The sequence below is a fragment of the Hylaeus anthracinus genome, unplaced genomic scaffold, assembly GCF_026225885.1.
Source record: "Hylaeus anthracinus isolate JK02 unplaced genomic scaffold, UHH_iyHylAnth1.0_haploid 12000, whole genome shotgun sequence".
NCBI classification, from domain to species: Eukaryota; Metazoa; Arthropoda; class Insecta; order Hymenoptera; family Colletidae; genus Hylaeus; species Hylaeus anthracinus.
The window spans coordinates 11,118,425-11,133,078 of record NW_026534347.1 but is presented as its reverse complement, the minus strand read 5'-3'; the positions used below and the strand labels follow the sequence as shown (position 1 = coordinate 11,133,078).

Here is a 14,654-nt window from a genome sequence, read left to right as displayed (position 1 = left end):
CACTACCCCCTCCTTATGAGGGGGCGTGCGTAAACGCATTTCCTCACGTAAAAAAAAAAAAAAAAGGACGACCATTGACCTCATCGGGCAGTTGTGACTAGTATCAAGGCAGAATCTGGCCCTATCATGTCCAATGCCTGACCTCCCGTTGACGACGATCGTCGACAAAGGGAAGATCGACATGAAAGACGAAGCCATGATAAGGAACGATTTTCGAGTGTGGTATGATTTGCCTAATGATAGACGTTACATTCCGTTAGCCCACGACGAAAATATTCGATTTTCCACTATTAATGAGTACATACACGGCGTTGTTCAGGATAGTAAAAACGACATCAGACGCGCACGGACTCTGCTATACGAGCCGAAAAGGGTGGACATTGCGAACGAGCTGTGCTATGACCCTGAAGTGCTCGGGATACCTTACGCTGAAGTATGTAAACATGGGATAGTGGATGACAACTCGCGGGCTATCATCCGCAATCTCTGTAAACCAATAAACGTTGGAAACGCGTCGCCCTCGCACGAGATCCTGAACTGCTTTGAATATCAGCCGCGGGCGCAAACCCGTGCCAATCTACTGACCAATGTTGATATGCAACAGTATCTTGGCAGACTGGAAGATATGGTATCGACTGTAGCCGCTGTGAGAATGAAGTTACAGACCAGATTGCGGACCATAAGTCAGTGGGACTTCCTCTATCCCGTATGTAAATACAACGAGGTTCCTTTCCCGCTGGACGGCTTTAATGTTAGTTCGCACATGCGAAACGAACTTATCACGGAATTGACAGGTTTCAATATCCAACTGAATTTCAAATCAGCCAGCTCCTTCGCTAAACTCTCAAACATCTCTAACAACCGACCTAGTTATTTTACAGATTTAATCGGACTCTTGTATTCCGATTCAATGGGTTCAGAGATAGCGGCCTATGTCTCAAGCTACATCACGTCGGGGTCACCAAATTATGTAGGGATTCTCCATAAAAGAATAACGAACACGAACACAAAACCGAACTTTATCAACAAGATGATTTATTTGAACAAAAACGATAAATTAAGATTAACAATTTGAATTCAAGTTGCTGATTGAAAATACGTCTGTACTGAATGGCGGTTGTTAAGATCCCCTAGAATTCATCCCTTAAAATTAGAGTTTAATCAGATAAAAGGATCACGTGGCGCATTTGAGTTGAAAATGTTTAAATTGTTGTAAGTTATGGTAACCGTACATACCGCGGATTTTATATCATCATTTGTTATAATATAATACCTTAAATTGCGAGATCAATTATAAAATTGTAGATAATGGCGCATTCGCAAATTTTATTCCAACAACCCTTCCTTCGAATAAACATGTTTCAACTTAACCGAGTATACCGCAAACTTGCTCGTGTCCGGAATTAATACGGTGTAATTGTAAACGGTTATTTTGCAAATTTTTATGTAGTTCGTCATAATGGAGTTGAAACTTCCACTTATGTCGTTACCGTAATACGTAAACGTGATCGTTTGACAAGAACTTGATCCGATTATGTAGTTATAATAGGATTTTGACCATGGTTTACTACTTTCCATATTTTCTCATAGAATCTTTTGAATTTAATAAGCGTTCAAGTTTCTACGATATAGAAGAGTAAAAGAATAGCACTAGCGAGTCGAAAAGTACTCTACAAAGTTGTTGCATCATTCACCAAGGCGTTCGAATACATGGCGAAAGGTAGTACATATTCTTGTATTCGAATTTTTCCAAGCAACATTTTCAACACTCGATAAAAACGTTCTTATAACCGTCCCAATGATCCTGCCAGAAACTGTAGCAATTTCGTAACAGTTCTTCTGCGTCATATACGCGTCTATCCAAAGGCTTTGCATTCTTTAATAGTTTCGTTGTCCCTTTGTGTATACGCCTACTCGGATCTCGTGCGACGAATAATTCTTCACGCTGATTCTTCTGATAGTCGACGATGGAATAGAATTTTCTTCCAGGGACACAGGTTCAAAACTAATATCTGGAATACACGATGACTAAACATTCTTTCTCTGTGACGAGACAATTTTTGTGACAACGTAGCGAGTACTTGATAACCATAGCAATTAGCGGATCCTGTCTTATTTTAGGTAGCCACATCGTAAACGTCAGTCCTACGATAAATGATTTTTCGTAAATCGGATATCCGAAGGCTGGATTCCTTGCAAAGAGATCGTCTTGCATCTTCGAAGTTTCCGCGTTGTTTTCAGTTTAGGTGAAGCGAATCTTCGTACTTATATGTACAGTTCTGGAACGGTTTTGTCAGTTTTAACTATGTAGACAATAATCAACCATGTTAAAACATTGATAAATTTCCTGTTCTTTGGTACTGGAAATGCAGAGAGTACTCTGAACTTTGCACCAGGTGGAGTTCCTCCATTAGCATTATAATTAGCATTATAATACATGACAACTGGTATAATGTGTGTGATAACAGCAGTAATCCTTATAGCAATAAGAACTGGTTTAGTGCAAGATGGTCAGCTTCCTTGGAATTCGTTGGGCGCTGCCATGACCGTCGCTATGGAGACGATGACTTTAAACATTAGCTGATATAATAAAATGCAGTTATGCCAACTATTGTTGAAAGTTATATAGGCAACCTTATAGTCTCCTAAATTAAGGAACATGGTTGACAAATTGAACTTAGTCATTGGAATAAATGGAGACTTGTTATACCTGTATCTCACACCAATTATAAAGACATATCTTCCATGGAATGGGTGTTGCCTGAGAACATAATTGAGTTGCCTGTGTGGAACGAAGCGTTGGACCAATTGGAAGCAATTGATAAAGACATAGTCCTGAACATATAGTCTCCTAAATTACTCTTCGACTGCTGCTCATCTTGATCCTAGTTCCGAATAACCTGCAAGCTAGGCTCGTGGAGTTTCTTAATTGCGAAGACGAAGTAAGAATCATCTACCTTTTCAGAATGTAGTACACACAAATTTCCTACTAGATCGGTTCTTCTGCACATTCCCGACGAGAAACTCGCATCGGCTTTTATATTTATTCAGTCCATGTTTCCAATTTCAGGTTTCCAACTGCCTTGACTCGTATGCAAAAACAGGGAACCTGTCGGAGATAGGAGACTGTACGTTGCTGTTGAACGTGGGAGTCCTTTTTGTCAACGATGCAAATCGTCCGTTCAATTGCTTCGGACTGTTATGCTGGACTGCGACCAGTCTTCTATTTACAATGACTCAGCCGCCTTTTCGTCAATCCGTCCAAAACATATTACTCATCGATTCCATACTTTCTAGTTCATAGTTCGCACTCCAGAACCTTCCACATCATCCATAGTTAGATAGTTACTCAGAGCTAAGCCCACTTACTACCAGAATTCTAAAGATATATATAGGGCTCAACGAGCAAAGCACGGGCAGTTGATGACTTGACAAAGTGTTAATAATCTGTAACTCCGTCATTCTTGTGAAGTGTTTTGTAAGCGCCTGGAACTCCCAGAATAAATCTCTTTTTGCCAACAAGATCTTCAATATCTTCGAAAAAAGTCATGCTAGCCTAACCGCCCTGTCCTCGTCTCTCCTGCAATTCTTGTATCGCCGTCTCTGTCCCTGTCCCGGAGTATCCTACATTTTCCGCGACTGTTGCTGAAGTCAACTCAGAGTTTGGGTCTGGCCCCTGCGCTTGCATATTTTGAAGATAGCATTCATTCAAATGATATGTTTTCCGTCTTCGAGATGTCCTGATGTCCTGATGTCCTGATGTACATATTCAATATACAGGGTGTCCCAAAAACGTTGTAACACCTTGAAAGGGGTGGTTCGGGAGGTGATTTGAAACAACTTTTTCCTTAGCGAAAATGTTGTCCGAGGCTTCGTTGAGGAGATATTAACGGAAAACACTGACCAATCAGCGAGCGCGTATACCGCTGGAGCGGCCGCGGGAGCGAAGGCTACGAGCTAAGCGGCCGCGGCAATGTCCTTCGATGCACGTCGAGTCACTTGTTCGCGTACAAGGGCGGCTGCTTAGCACATAGCCTTCGCTCCCGCGGCCGCTCCAGCGGTATACGCGCTCGCTGATTGGTCAGTGTTTTCCGTTAATATCTCCTCAACGAAGCCTCGGACAACATTTTCGCTAAGGAAAAAGTTGTTTCAAATCACCTCCCGAACCACCCCTTTCAAGGTGTTACAACAATTTTCGGACACCCTGTATTTATATGCGGAGATCGTCCTCCGTACGTTCTGTGACGTCACGCAGCTCGCTGTAGACCGTAGCCCTCAAACTATGCGTTTTTTTACCATTTTGCCCTAACACTTTTTTACGTAGGATGGCGGAAGGAACCAATCTGTCTAAACGAAAATATACACTTCCATTTAAAAAAGTAGTCGTGTCCGGTATAGCTTGTTCCTCAGTTTGTGCCTTGTGGGGCCCTCAGGCTGCTACCCAGCGTGCCCGTACAATCGTATATTAACGACCCTGATCCTGCAAAGGACGGAACATCTTTGTGTCTTCGTCGTATGCGCAAACAGACTGCGCAGTCGTCTCCGCACATCCGTTTTTAGACGATTTCATTGGTCGACAGAACGACAAAATGATTTTAGGTATGATTCAATCAGGTTTACATAAAATTTGAAAACAAATCAGATGTGGAAATGAGATATTAATTATTTAAAACGCTTCTTTTCCCGAACTTTAAGTTGTACATGAAAATACACTTTGGCTTTGATAAATCAAAGAAAAGTTCATTAACAATCTGCTATTATTACTCGTAGGAGATGTTGAATAATATCAAATTCGCTGTCATTATACATATTTTTATTAAAAAATTATATTTCGAATATTATTTCATACAATTTCATATATCGTAGTCAATATTTAAAAAATGCTCTCTTTGAAAAATACTGTTACAAATTGTCAAGCATGTCAGAGGTTATCTGAGCAATCGCAGGAATGTATCATATTTCCTGTCCGTTTATTTTTCAAACATGGGATGATTCATCGCCAGTATCAGCTGCCATGGCCTCGCGATTTTCATAAGCCCAAAAGCCATGGAACTCTATCAAAATACTAACCATTGTGTCGCCCTGACCGCTGTAAAGTATGAATCACCGAATGTACGAATGATATCTTTCGTTTTTCCTCGGAAAAACTTCATTTTAAACTCGTAAAGGACAATAAAATTATTTACCAAGATAATAAATCTTGCAATGTAATTTTACAGGGATCTGCTGGTTTTACCATATCAAATATTTCGTCTTTAACATCTTCGAAAGTCACTGGTTCTTGACCATGCATCGTCATTTGTTCTTGTATAGCCTGAATGATATATAAAATGTTAAATTTGATTACAGAATCTATAATTTATATCAAATATTATGGATACACGTACTCTGAAAAAATAATTAAGACAAAAAGTATCTAGATAACCGCGATTATTAATATCAAGAATTCTAAATAAATAGTGTAGGCTTTGCGGTTCGTGACGATTTTCTAATGCTAAAACAAAATCAAGATATGTTTTGTAATCCATTTCTCCCTCATAAGTTAAACATTCTTGAAATACCCTCTCGAGAAATACCCCAGTTAAGGTTCCTGTGCCATATCTATAAAAAATAGATTTATAAAATTAGTGTACTAATTATACAAACTCTGTTATTAAGAACTTACCCCGCAAGTTCTTCTTTATTAAGCATCCCATTATGATCTCTATCAAGATTAAGATACTGTCCATAAACTTTAAGAGCAGATGGGGCTGAAAACCAATTTGCTTCTTGCAAGTCTTTAGGTAAATCTTCATCCCTTAATTCTAAGAGATCGTCAAGAAAACTACATGCCAAAATATCTTGTATTCTAACTCTGCCAGTTCTGAGGGGATCAAGAAAAAATAGGAACTTCCTCACTGCTGTACAAACATAAAATGAATGAAAGGATTTCTCTAGCCCTTCCAGTTGTGGTAGAGTTGGTATTAATTCTAAAATATAGTTTTCTAAATCCTATAAAGAAACAACGTTATAACTTGAATATTTATATTTGAAACTGTAACTTATTTTGGTTTTAAAGTAATAAAACTTACGGATTCCCTAAGATATCCCTGACCTGTAACATCATACAAAGAAAGACCAATTCTTGTTTGATGCAACCAGACTTTTCTCATAACATAATTAAATAATGCCATTATACTGATTCTACCATGAGGATCGCCTTGTTGCAATTTAGCGAATACAACTGCAGTAAAATATGGACTGCATTTTGCACCTGCTAATTTACCTACTTTCTTGAAATCTTCGTAATTAATCAGCTGTTCATCACCTGATAAAGGTGGACTATGATGTTTATCTAATAATACCCATAATGCTTTAAGTTCATTATTGTCTAGTAGTTGTCGGGATCTTCTTTGCAAAAATAATGCTCTTGTTTCTTCACGTAATTTTTGTGGTAAAATCTCATCTTCTTTTGGTAACTAAAATGGAAAGCTAGATTTATTAATAATATTATAAAGTAATAATTTTGGAAAATTTCCCATAGATTTAGTTTGTGTACATTACCTTGAAATAAAATTTGGGAATCACTTTGTAAGTTAAATCCTTATCTTTAGCTTTGGCGCCCTTCCATTGTTCATATATTTTTTGAAAATATTGGTCTTCTTTTTCTTCATTTTCTTCTAGTTTTTCTTCTGCTATGAAAACACCACATTACGCGTACGATAATAATAAATTGTATTACGAAACATACGTTATTTGATCAGTGATCGATACTTTAAGATAATGCTTACATTTATTTATTACAGCACATTTTTCAAGTATCGTTTCTAACTCCATTTACGTTCAGTTTTGAATTACTTGTAACTAAGGTTAAATATAGTCACAATACAAACACAAACGCGCTTTATAACGATCCAGCTGATTTTTTCTCCAAACTATAGCGTAAAAGTATAATACAGAGTATGTATATTGCATCACATAAAACGAATTTGCAAGTAAGTTTATTTATTTAGAAAATTAAGTACATATAAATATTACACGATATGATAACCAACATATTATGATTCAGGTGATTTTACTGTCCTTGTATTTATACAAATATTTAATAAACACAATGAATTACAAGCAATAAAATTTATAAATTCCAATGTATTGATTAATTAAATTTCATCAGATTCAGGATGTTTTAACTCGAAATTTTGAACAATCATTTTATCATTAATTGAGTCTGTGTACAAGGGATTTCCTCTGAATGTTAATTCTTCTAAATTTTTCAGTAATGATAAGTACTGTACTTCATTTTCATTCTGAAAAATAACATTATTATTTATTACGTTTGTTACAATCTTAATTTTGTTGTTTTACTTACCGATAAACAATTGTTGGCAGCATAAAGTTTTTCCAATTTATGCAATGTTATTGTAAATTCCAAAGACTTTATTTTATTGTTTTCAAGAGATAAAACCTTTAGGTTATTATTTTCAATAAAATCTTCTTTGTTCAGTATCTCAATTTCATTGTAATCCAAAAATAAAGATTCTAACATGGAGCAATGATTTATTCCTAAATAATTTAACAGGTTAAGTTCTAATAACAATTACAACGTACTATATTATCTATTCACATAAAATATTACCATCGATATCTTGCAGATAATTATTATTTAGAAATAGATGTTTGATAACTGGTAGTTTTTTACTAATATTCATCAATGACTTAATGTAATTGTGATCTAAAAATAAAGTATACAATTTGGAAAATGTACAATCATTTTTTTCAGAACCATTTCCATCTAATGTTTCAAGACAATTGTAACTTAAGCACAATGTATGTAGATACGGAAAAGAATAAAGACCCCATAAATAAGTTATCTGGTTTCTGCTCAAGTCCAAACTTTCTAATTGTGGTAAAAGTTCACCAGAAAGATCAACCTAGAATTAATTTCCATGTACTTTGTTTCTTACACTTTGAAAATTAATGCATAACATACCTTTGACAAACAACAGTCGGTTATACTCAACTGTGTAATATTTGTTAATCTATCTGTTTTATACAGTGTATTTAATACATATTTGTCTAATTTATTTCCAAATACATACTTTGCTTCAGTAATTTCTGAATCTTGTACATATGCTCCAGAAATATACTACTAATAAAATCATATTATTTATAGAATTTATAAAAAACATACCCAAAGAAACTTAAAGTAAATGATTTTCCTTACTTTGATATTATGTAGATGAAATATAATAAATTTTTTATATAATGCATCTGTAATTATTGGATTATTGGAAAGATCTATAACATGCAACATTTGCCAAGTCTTAACATTATCTATTTGTGTTAAGTTTTTTATTTTATTACTTCCACAATAAAACTCCTGTAGTGTATGAAATGACCCCATTGATTCTAAACTTGTTATTAAATTATTTGTCAAATCCAGATACTTTAATGATGGAAGATTTTCTTGATTGAAATCATCCAAAACTGAAATAAAATTACTTCCAAGATTTAGTTTGATTAGATGTTTCAAAGGTTTTATAATAGGAAATATAGTCAATGGACAACATGCAGCACAAAGCTCTTGAACTTTTAATGCATTTTTTAAAACATCTAATACCAGAAATAAATTTTGAGATATGTGAATATATTTTGCATGCTCTATCTGTTTCTCTTTTATTAATGCTGTCTTTTTGCCACTTTTCTCTGTGTTTTGTTTCAAATAAATTAATTTATTGCGTTTTTTTAGATGACACATATTAAATGCACATGGGAAATAATTTTCAGATAAATTATGACTTTCGCATGCACAGTTGTTAATAGACTGTAAATTTGGCAAATAAATACGCATTACATATTCTACAAATTGTGGATCAGTAACATCTTTGAATGGATTGTTATGCATTTTTAATTTATATATATTAGGTGTGAATGTTGTAAAAGTTTTGATACTTGAAAGACAGTTTGTTAAACAATTCCATGATACATCTAGTTCTTCCAATGTATAGAGAACTCCATGAACATGTATTGATTGTATATTGTTAGAACTAATATTTAATATTTTCACACTCTTCACGATGTTTGAGTTTGGAAATTCTTCAAAACAATTGAAGGAAATATCAAATTCTTTTAAATTAGGTAACTCCAAATCTATATCAATTGAATTTATGTTGTGTCCAGAAATGCATATTTTCACGAGATTATACAGTTCCATCTTTTCATTGATGCTGATATATTGCATAATGTTAGAGGCAGATAAACAAACGCATGAAGTGTTATTTACCATACATGGAGTAGTATGGTTTCTATAAGTATCCTCCTATGAATAAATGTACAAGACTTCTATAAATAAGTTATCCAATAAAATACAAAATTCAGATGATGATAAGAAAAATTATTACATTTGTTAATTTGTCTAGCAGATATTCATACTCTATTACAAACATGGGATTTCTAATGTTTGTATGCAATAACATGGATTTCTCACAAATTTGGTTCGAATTAGTTAAGTGATTTGAATGTTTTTTATGTAAGAAGTCATTAATACTCTCTGACCTATGCAAAAATATATCTTTTTATATGGAAAATATTAAAACCAGTGATATTATTATTACATGTCAGTAGAGCTGAAAGCAAATGTTTGTACAAGTATACAAACACGTCGTCTCTCGCAAACATTAAGTAGATTTAATATATTTCCATTTTCCTTCATCACAAATAATTTATTTAACCAATCGGCATCTGCTACTGCCAAACAATTAGTTACCATTAGCTTTTCCTACAAATTAAACGGTCTTTTCTAATATATGTGTAATAAATCAATCATTTTAAAAAAAACCATATAAATACTTTATTAAATAAGATGGTTTTGAAAAAGTTGAAAGGCCAGTTTTGAATATCTGTTACTCTAGGTGATGTTACAATTTTTAAAATTGTATTGCATTCGTCTGATTCCGTACTTTCCGAAAAATCGTCTTTACAAATGTTCAAACAATTAATTTCATTGTTGCTTACTTTTGTCACTTTATGTAACCTTAAACCAGTTATGCCTAGATCTCTGTAAACCAAAAACATTTACAAGAATCATTTAAACATTTCGCTTAATCAATTTAAAAATATATTACACATACTGTTTTATAACTGAACACAATGATTCCTCTAAAAATTGTTTACAAAGTTGAATAACTGTATTTTCAGGAATTGCACTATATTCAACGAAATTAATATTTCCACAATAATTCATATCAAATGTTAATTGCTGTTGTACAATCTAATAAACAAATAATGTTTGTAAATATTCGATACATTATAATAAATATAAACGAATAAAAATGATTGTACTTTAGATTGTGTTATTGCGATTTGTTTTCTTTCTATAAATTGTTTTTTATTTAATTCCATTTCTGATATTATACTTTGCAACTTATTGTGTGTTTCATTCTTTAAACAATGCTGGTTCTTCTATGTTATAAATAAAACGTAAGTAATTGAGAACAATATCGAACTACACATCAAAGTTAATTATATTAAATCAATTATATACATTTGTCACTTTAATTGCATAAAGCTGGCTTTTAAAATAAAGCATTATTTTCACGTATTCCTCGTAGTTATTTTTCAATAACTTTAAATGTTCGTTTAATTTCTTATGAAATAATATATTATGATAAGTTATTTGATTCCTAAAAATAAAAATGTATTCTTACATTTTTACTAAAGTATGTTATGCATGGATAAAAAGTAATACTAATACTTGAAAAATTGATTGCTCCAGTGTCTTTCTTTTTCACATATAAAATAATGATCTAGCTTCTTAATATGTGAAAGGTAATGAATAACATATGCACGATAATTGCAAAGAGATACCAGAGGACACTCTCCATATAATAGATCCGCAAATACTACCGAATCTAATTCTTTTACTTCTGATAAGTTTTTGATGTCCTTGTAAATAAAAACAGATATCAGTAAGCAAGGTAATTTGAATATAAATATGATTTATCTAAACATTTACCCTTATGAAACTTAAATGATTTCCTGCCAAATTTAAATAACGAATCTTTAATTTTCTCAGAGATTTATTACTTATCCTTTTCAATTTGTTATCAGCTAAATTTAGCTCTTCTAATGACGTCAATTTATTGAGATTCTATGTAAACGAAACGACATATTTTAAAGAATCTATTTTAATTGTTTTGTAAATTAAATTTTAAAATAACAATTTGCATACCTCAAGGTTATGTATATTGTTTCCTGATAAAGATAAAGTGGTCAGGCATAAACAATTACTTAAATTCGATATATGAGATATCTCGTTGGAGTATAAATAAAGTTTTTTCAGCGGACAATTTGATTTGAAAACCGGGATTTCCTACGTGAATCAAATACGGTAATTCACAAACTAAGTTTTATCTATTTTATTACCTTCAGGCCACATTCGACAATCCATAATTCTTGTATGTTAATTAATTCCGTAAGTGTATGAAAAGCACTTGTAATATTGCGTTGACCAATTATAACTAACGTACGAATATTTTGACTCGTGAGCAACAAATTCCCAAACGAAGCAACTTCGGAATGGAACAAATATAATTCACGTTTACTATTATTTTTCGTTTCTGTAAACAGAATTATTCAATGAAATTATTTTTAATTAATTCAGTATATCCTTATTACCTCTGTCATTTATAAAATCATCCATTGTCAAGTTTACATTTGACTCCGGTTGTTTCGTCTAATTGCAATTGTTTCGAGTGTCACCTTTTTTTTTATTTGAATACATTCCATGTTTCTTCTCTCTTACAAAAATATACATCATTTAATTATAGTAAATAATAAATAAATAATAAGGCAATTAATATATTAATGTTTAAGCATATATGTATATGTAGACAATTTAGACAAATAATTTTCAATGTGAACGATCTCGACGTATAGTTCGAAATAGTTCGCGCGTTTTTGCAACAAGTGACGCTACGTTCGAGGTGCAAAGTGAATGCGTAATTGTAATCGTTTTTGCGGTATAATATAACTATTATTGTGTTGTTTGTGTTTCATTCCGTTTTCGGGAACTATTTATTCGTGTTGTGTGTGAAGGATCAGTTGGAGATTCGTGAAAAAATCGAGGAAAATGCCCAAGAGAAATGCTGATTCGGTAAGTACAATTTGTTCTACTGATGTACGTTATGATTTCATTTTTTATTCAATATTCATATCATGTAATTGCTACACAATTCTCATAAATGTCAGTATAGACAAAAGTGATTATGAAAATCATATGAATATATACACAGAACATTTCGAATGTTATACGCTACGTAAATATTACAAAATGCGTCTTCTATATTAATTACAATATGCAATGATCGTTTAGTGGAATAGCGTTTAATTGATCTAGGAACTAAAATTTAAGTATAATACACAAAACAATGCCAGTTTTTCTATCCTTACGCATCGTACAGTCGTAATTTGCGATGTAGTTGTGAATATAGTGTAAAACTTAGGCATTCGACTGTAACGCGTTTTAAAGACATTAAATATAACAAAAAAAGTGAATAATGTAGTCAAAATGCCTAAGCAATACATTCCCCAAGTATCGCTAGTATCTTATGTTTGATAGATCAACAGTAATACTTATATACATTATCACTGTAATTGTTTAGTATAATACCTCAAAGCCATTGGATCATAAGCATTATTTTCCTTTAAACATATAAATAATAATGAGTCAGTAGGAACTTGTAATTCGATTGCAATATTATACGTATGATAATACTGTTCAAACAAATGAAAGTGTTAATAAATGTGAACTTATTCATACCATTTTACATGTAACATTAAAGAAGACTATCGTTGGAAATCTTATTTATGAATCACTAGCTCCGAGGTTTTTATCATTACAGAAAAGAATGATCTATTAAAAAAAATTCTTATGATTTTATATATTTCATGTTACTATAGTCAAGCATTTAATGTGATGATATACTTTTAAAATCCCATCGTTTATGATCTTTAATTTTAGAGTTCATATCGAAAATTGTATCTAAGTTGTATGAATGTACAAAAAAATTTGAGGTCCTGTAACTAAGCCTCCGTTAACAGTTTATTTATTATGTATTTAAAAAAGTTCTTTAATTACATTTACTTTTACCACCTTGTACAAAGTTTGGTCAAAGATTTGACTTGTGCAAAAATTTCTTTTATTTTACCATCTACGCAATGTGGACTAAATGTTACAGAGCACCTAGTTTCAAAATAATATCTTCAAATTTTTATAACAAAATCACACAAACAATTAATAATTATGCAAGCAAGGGAAGTTTGTTCTTTATGCACGTTTGTTTGCTTTAATCTGATTTGAAAAATCAGTTTCCATGTCTTTAGGCCCATATACATTGTATGTTATTATTCCTTGTATAATTATACCAAGACTGTTTAAGTACTTAACGTATCTATCGAATTGTAATAAATAATATTACAATGATTTTAAAAGAAAACTGAATCTGTGCAATTTACAAATGTTTCAAGTTCATCTACAAATAATCCTATTAATTTCATAGCCTTGTTAAAATTTATATCAAGATACTACATGACATCTGTGTGCTGATTCGACAATTCTTTTGATAGAAAGTACTGCTTTGGAAATGATTTAGATAGTGTCCAAAATCTAATATCATATTGATTATACTTCACACTAACACCCAGATATATGCCCATCGTAAGTAACCCATGGAGCTACGATAACTTATTAGCGTTTCATTTGGTAGCAGTTTCTAAGCTTCGTGAAGTTGGCACCCCCAAATGCAAATTTGAATAAAAATCAAATTGCATTCGTTTGTCCACGATTTGTCCACGTTTGTCCAACCACAATTTTCATTTGCCCACCCTTCAGAAAGAAGTTTCACCCCAAATAAGCCATTTGAGGTTAACGCACCTATATAGACCTTTGTTTAAGGGTTTTCTTAGCAAATGTCTCTCCACATTTTGTCCACTAATGTTTTTCGTTTGTCCAACAAGTATTTTCGTTTGTCCACCCCTCAGAAAAAAGATACACTTCCATTAAGGAGAAGTTGCCAGCGATACGCCCGGTTGCGGGTCATTTGTCCTTGTTTTGTCAATTTTGTAGCTAATTATTTACGTCTGCGCAGAACCACTAAAGTTATTTGTAATTTCTTTTGTTTTTTAAATTAATATTATTGACATATTACATAAAAACGGGGAAAGAGAAATAATTAAAATATAAATAGAATGTTGCAATAGGCATTGCACAAACAATTTCTGCATTTTAACTATTAATTTGCATCTAACGGTGTATACCACATACATATTCACCTTAATAACACTGTCCAACACGATTCTTTTTCCGGGATATCCACTAGGTGATTCTTATAGGGTTCCTCGTCTTAAATACGAATCTGAAAGTAAAATTGCTCCATCACCCTTAGTTTTCGAGAAATTCGAGATTTTGTAAAAACGGTCGATTTTTAGAGAAAACGTAGTACTACTTGAAAACTACGAACGCTAGAAAGTTCTATTTAGTCCTAAAAGGTAGAGGAGTGTTTTCTGAATATGAAGACGTATTCCTTTAGAATTATCTGCTCCTTTGAATGCCTGTAAATGAATTTACACTATGTTATCGGATTCTCCAAACATTTCTGAAGAGAAAACCACCCGCG

General features: G+C 32.8%; 2 protein-coding genes across 2 annotated transcripts; both read right to left on the bottom strand.

Annotated features, from left to right (window-relative positions):
* Nucleotides 1–4,796: 4,796 nt before the first annotated feature.
* LOC128890207 (serine/threonine-protein phosphatase 2A regulatory subunit B'' subunit gamma-like) lies at nt 4,797–7,052 on the bottom strand. Its single transcript, XM_054148494.1, has 7 exons — nt 6,771–7,052; nt 6,544–6,674; nt 6,072–6,458; nt 5,666–5,991; nt 5,388–5,601; nt 5,187–5,314; nt 4,797–5,089 (listed from the first exon to the last, which is right to left on the bottom strand). The coding sequence occupies exons 1-7, from the start codon at nt 6,814–6,816 to the stop codon at nt 4,978–4,980; spliced, it is 1,344 nt and encodes a 447-aa protein (XP_054004469.1). The 5' UTR covers nt 6,817–7,052; the 3' UTR covers nt 4,797–4,977.
* On the bottom strand, nt 6,771–10,473 carry LOC128890217 (leucine-rich repeat-containing protein 40-like). The gene is made up of 2 exons (XM_054148513.1): nt 9,381–10,473; nt 6,771–9,298 (listed from the first exon to the last, which is right to left on the bottom strand). Exons 1-2 carry the CDS (start codon nt 9,453–9,455, stop codon nt 8,156–8,158), a joined length of 1,218 nt encoding a protein of 405 aa, XP_054004488.1. The 5' UTR covers nt 9,456–10,473; the 3' UTR covers nt 6,771–8,155.
* Between the last annotated feature and the right edge of the window lie 4,181 nt (nt 10,474–14,654).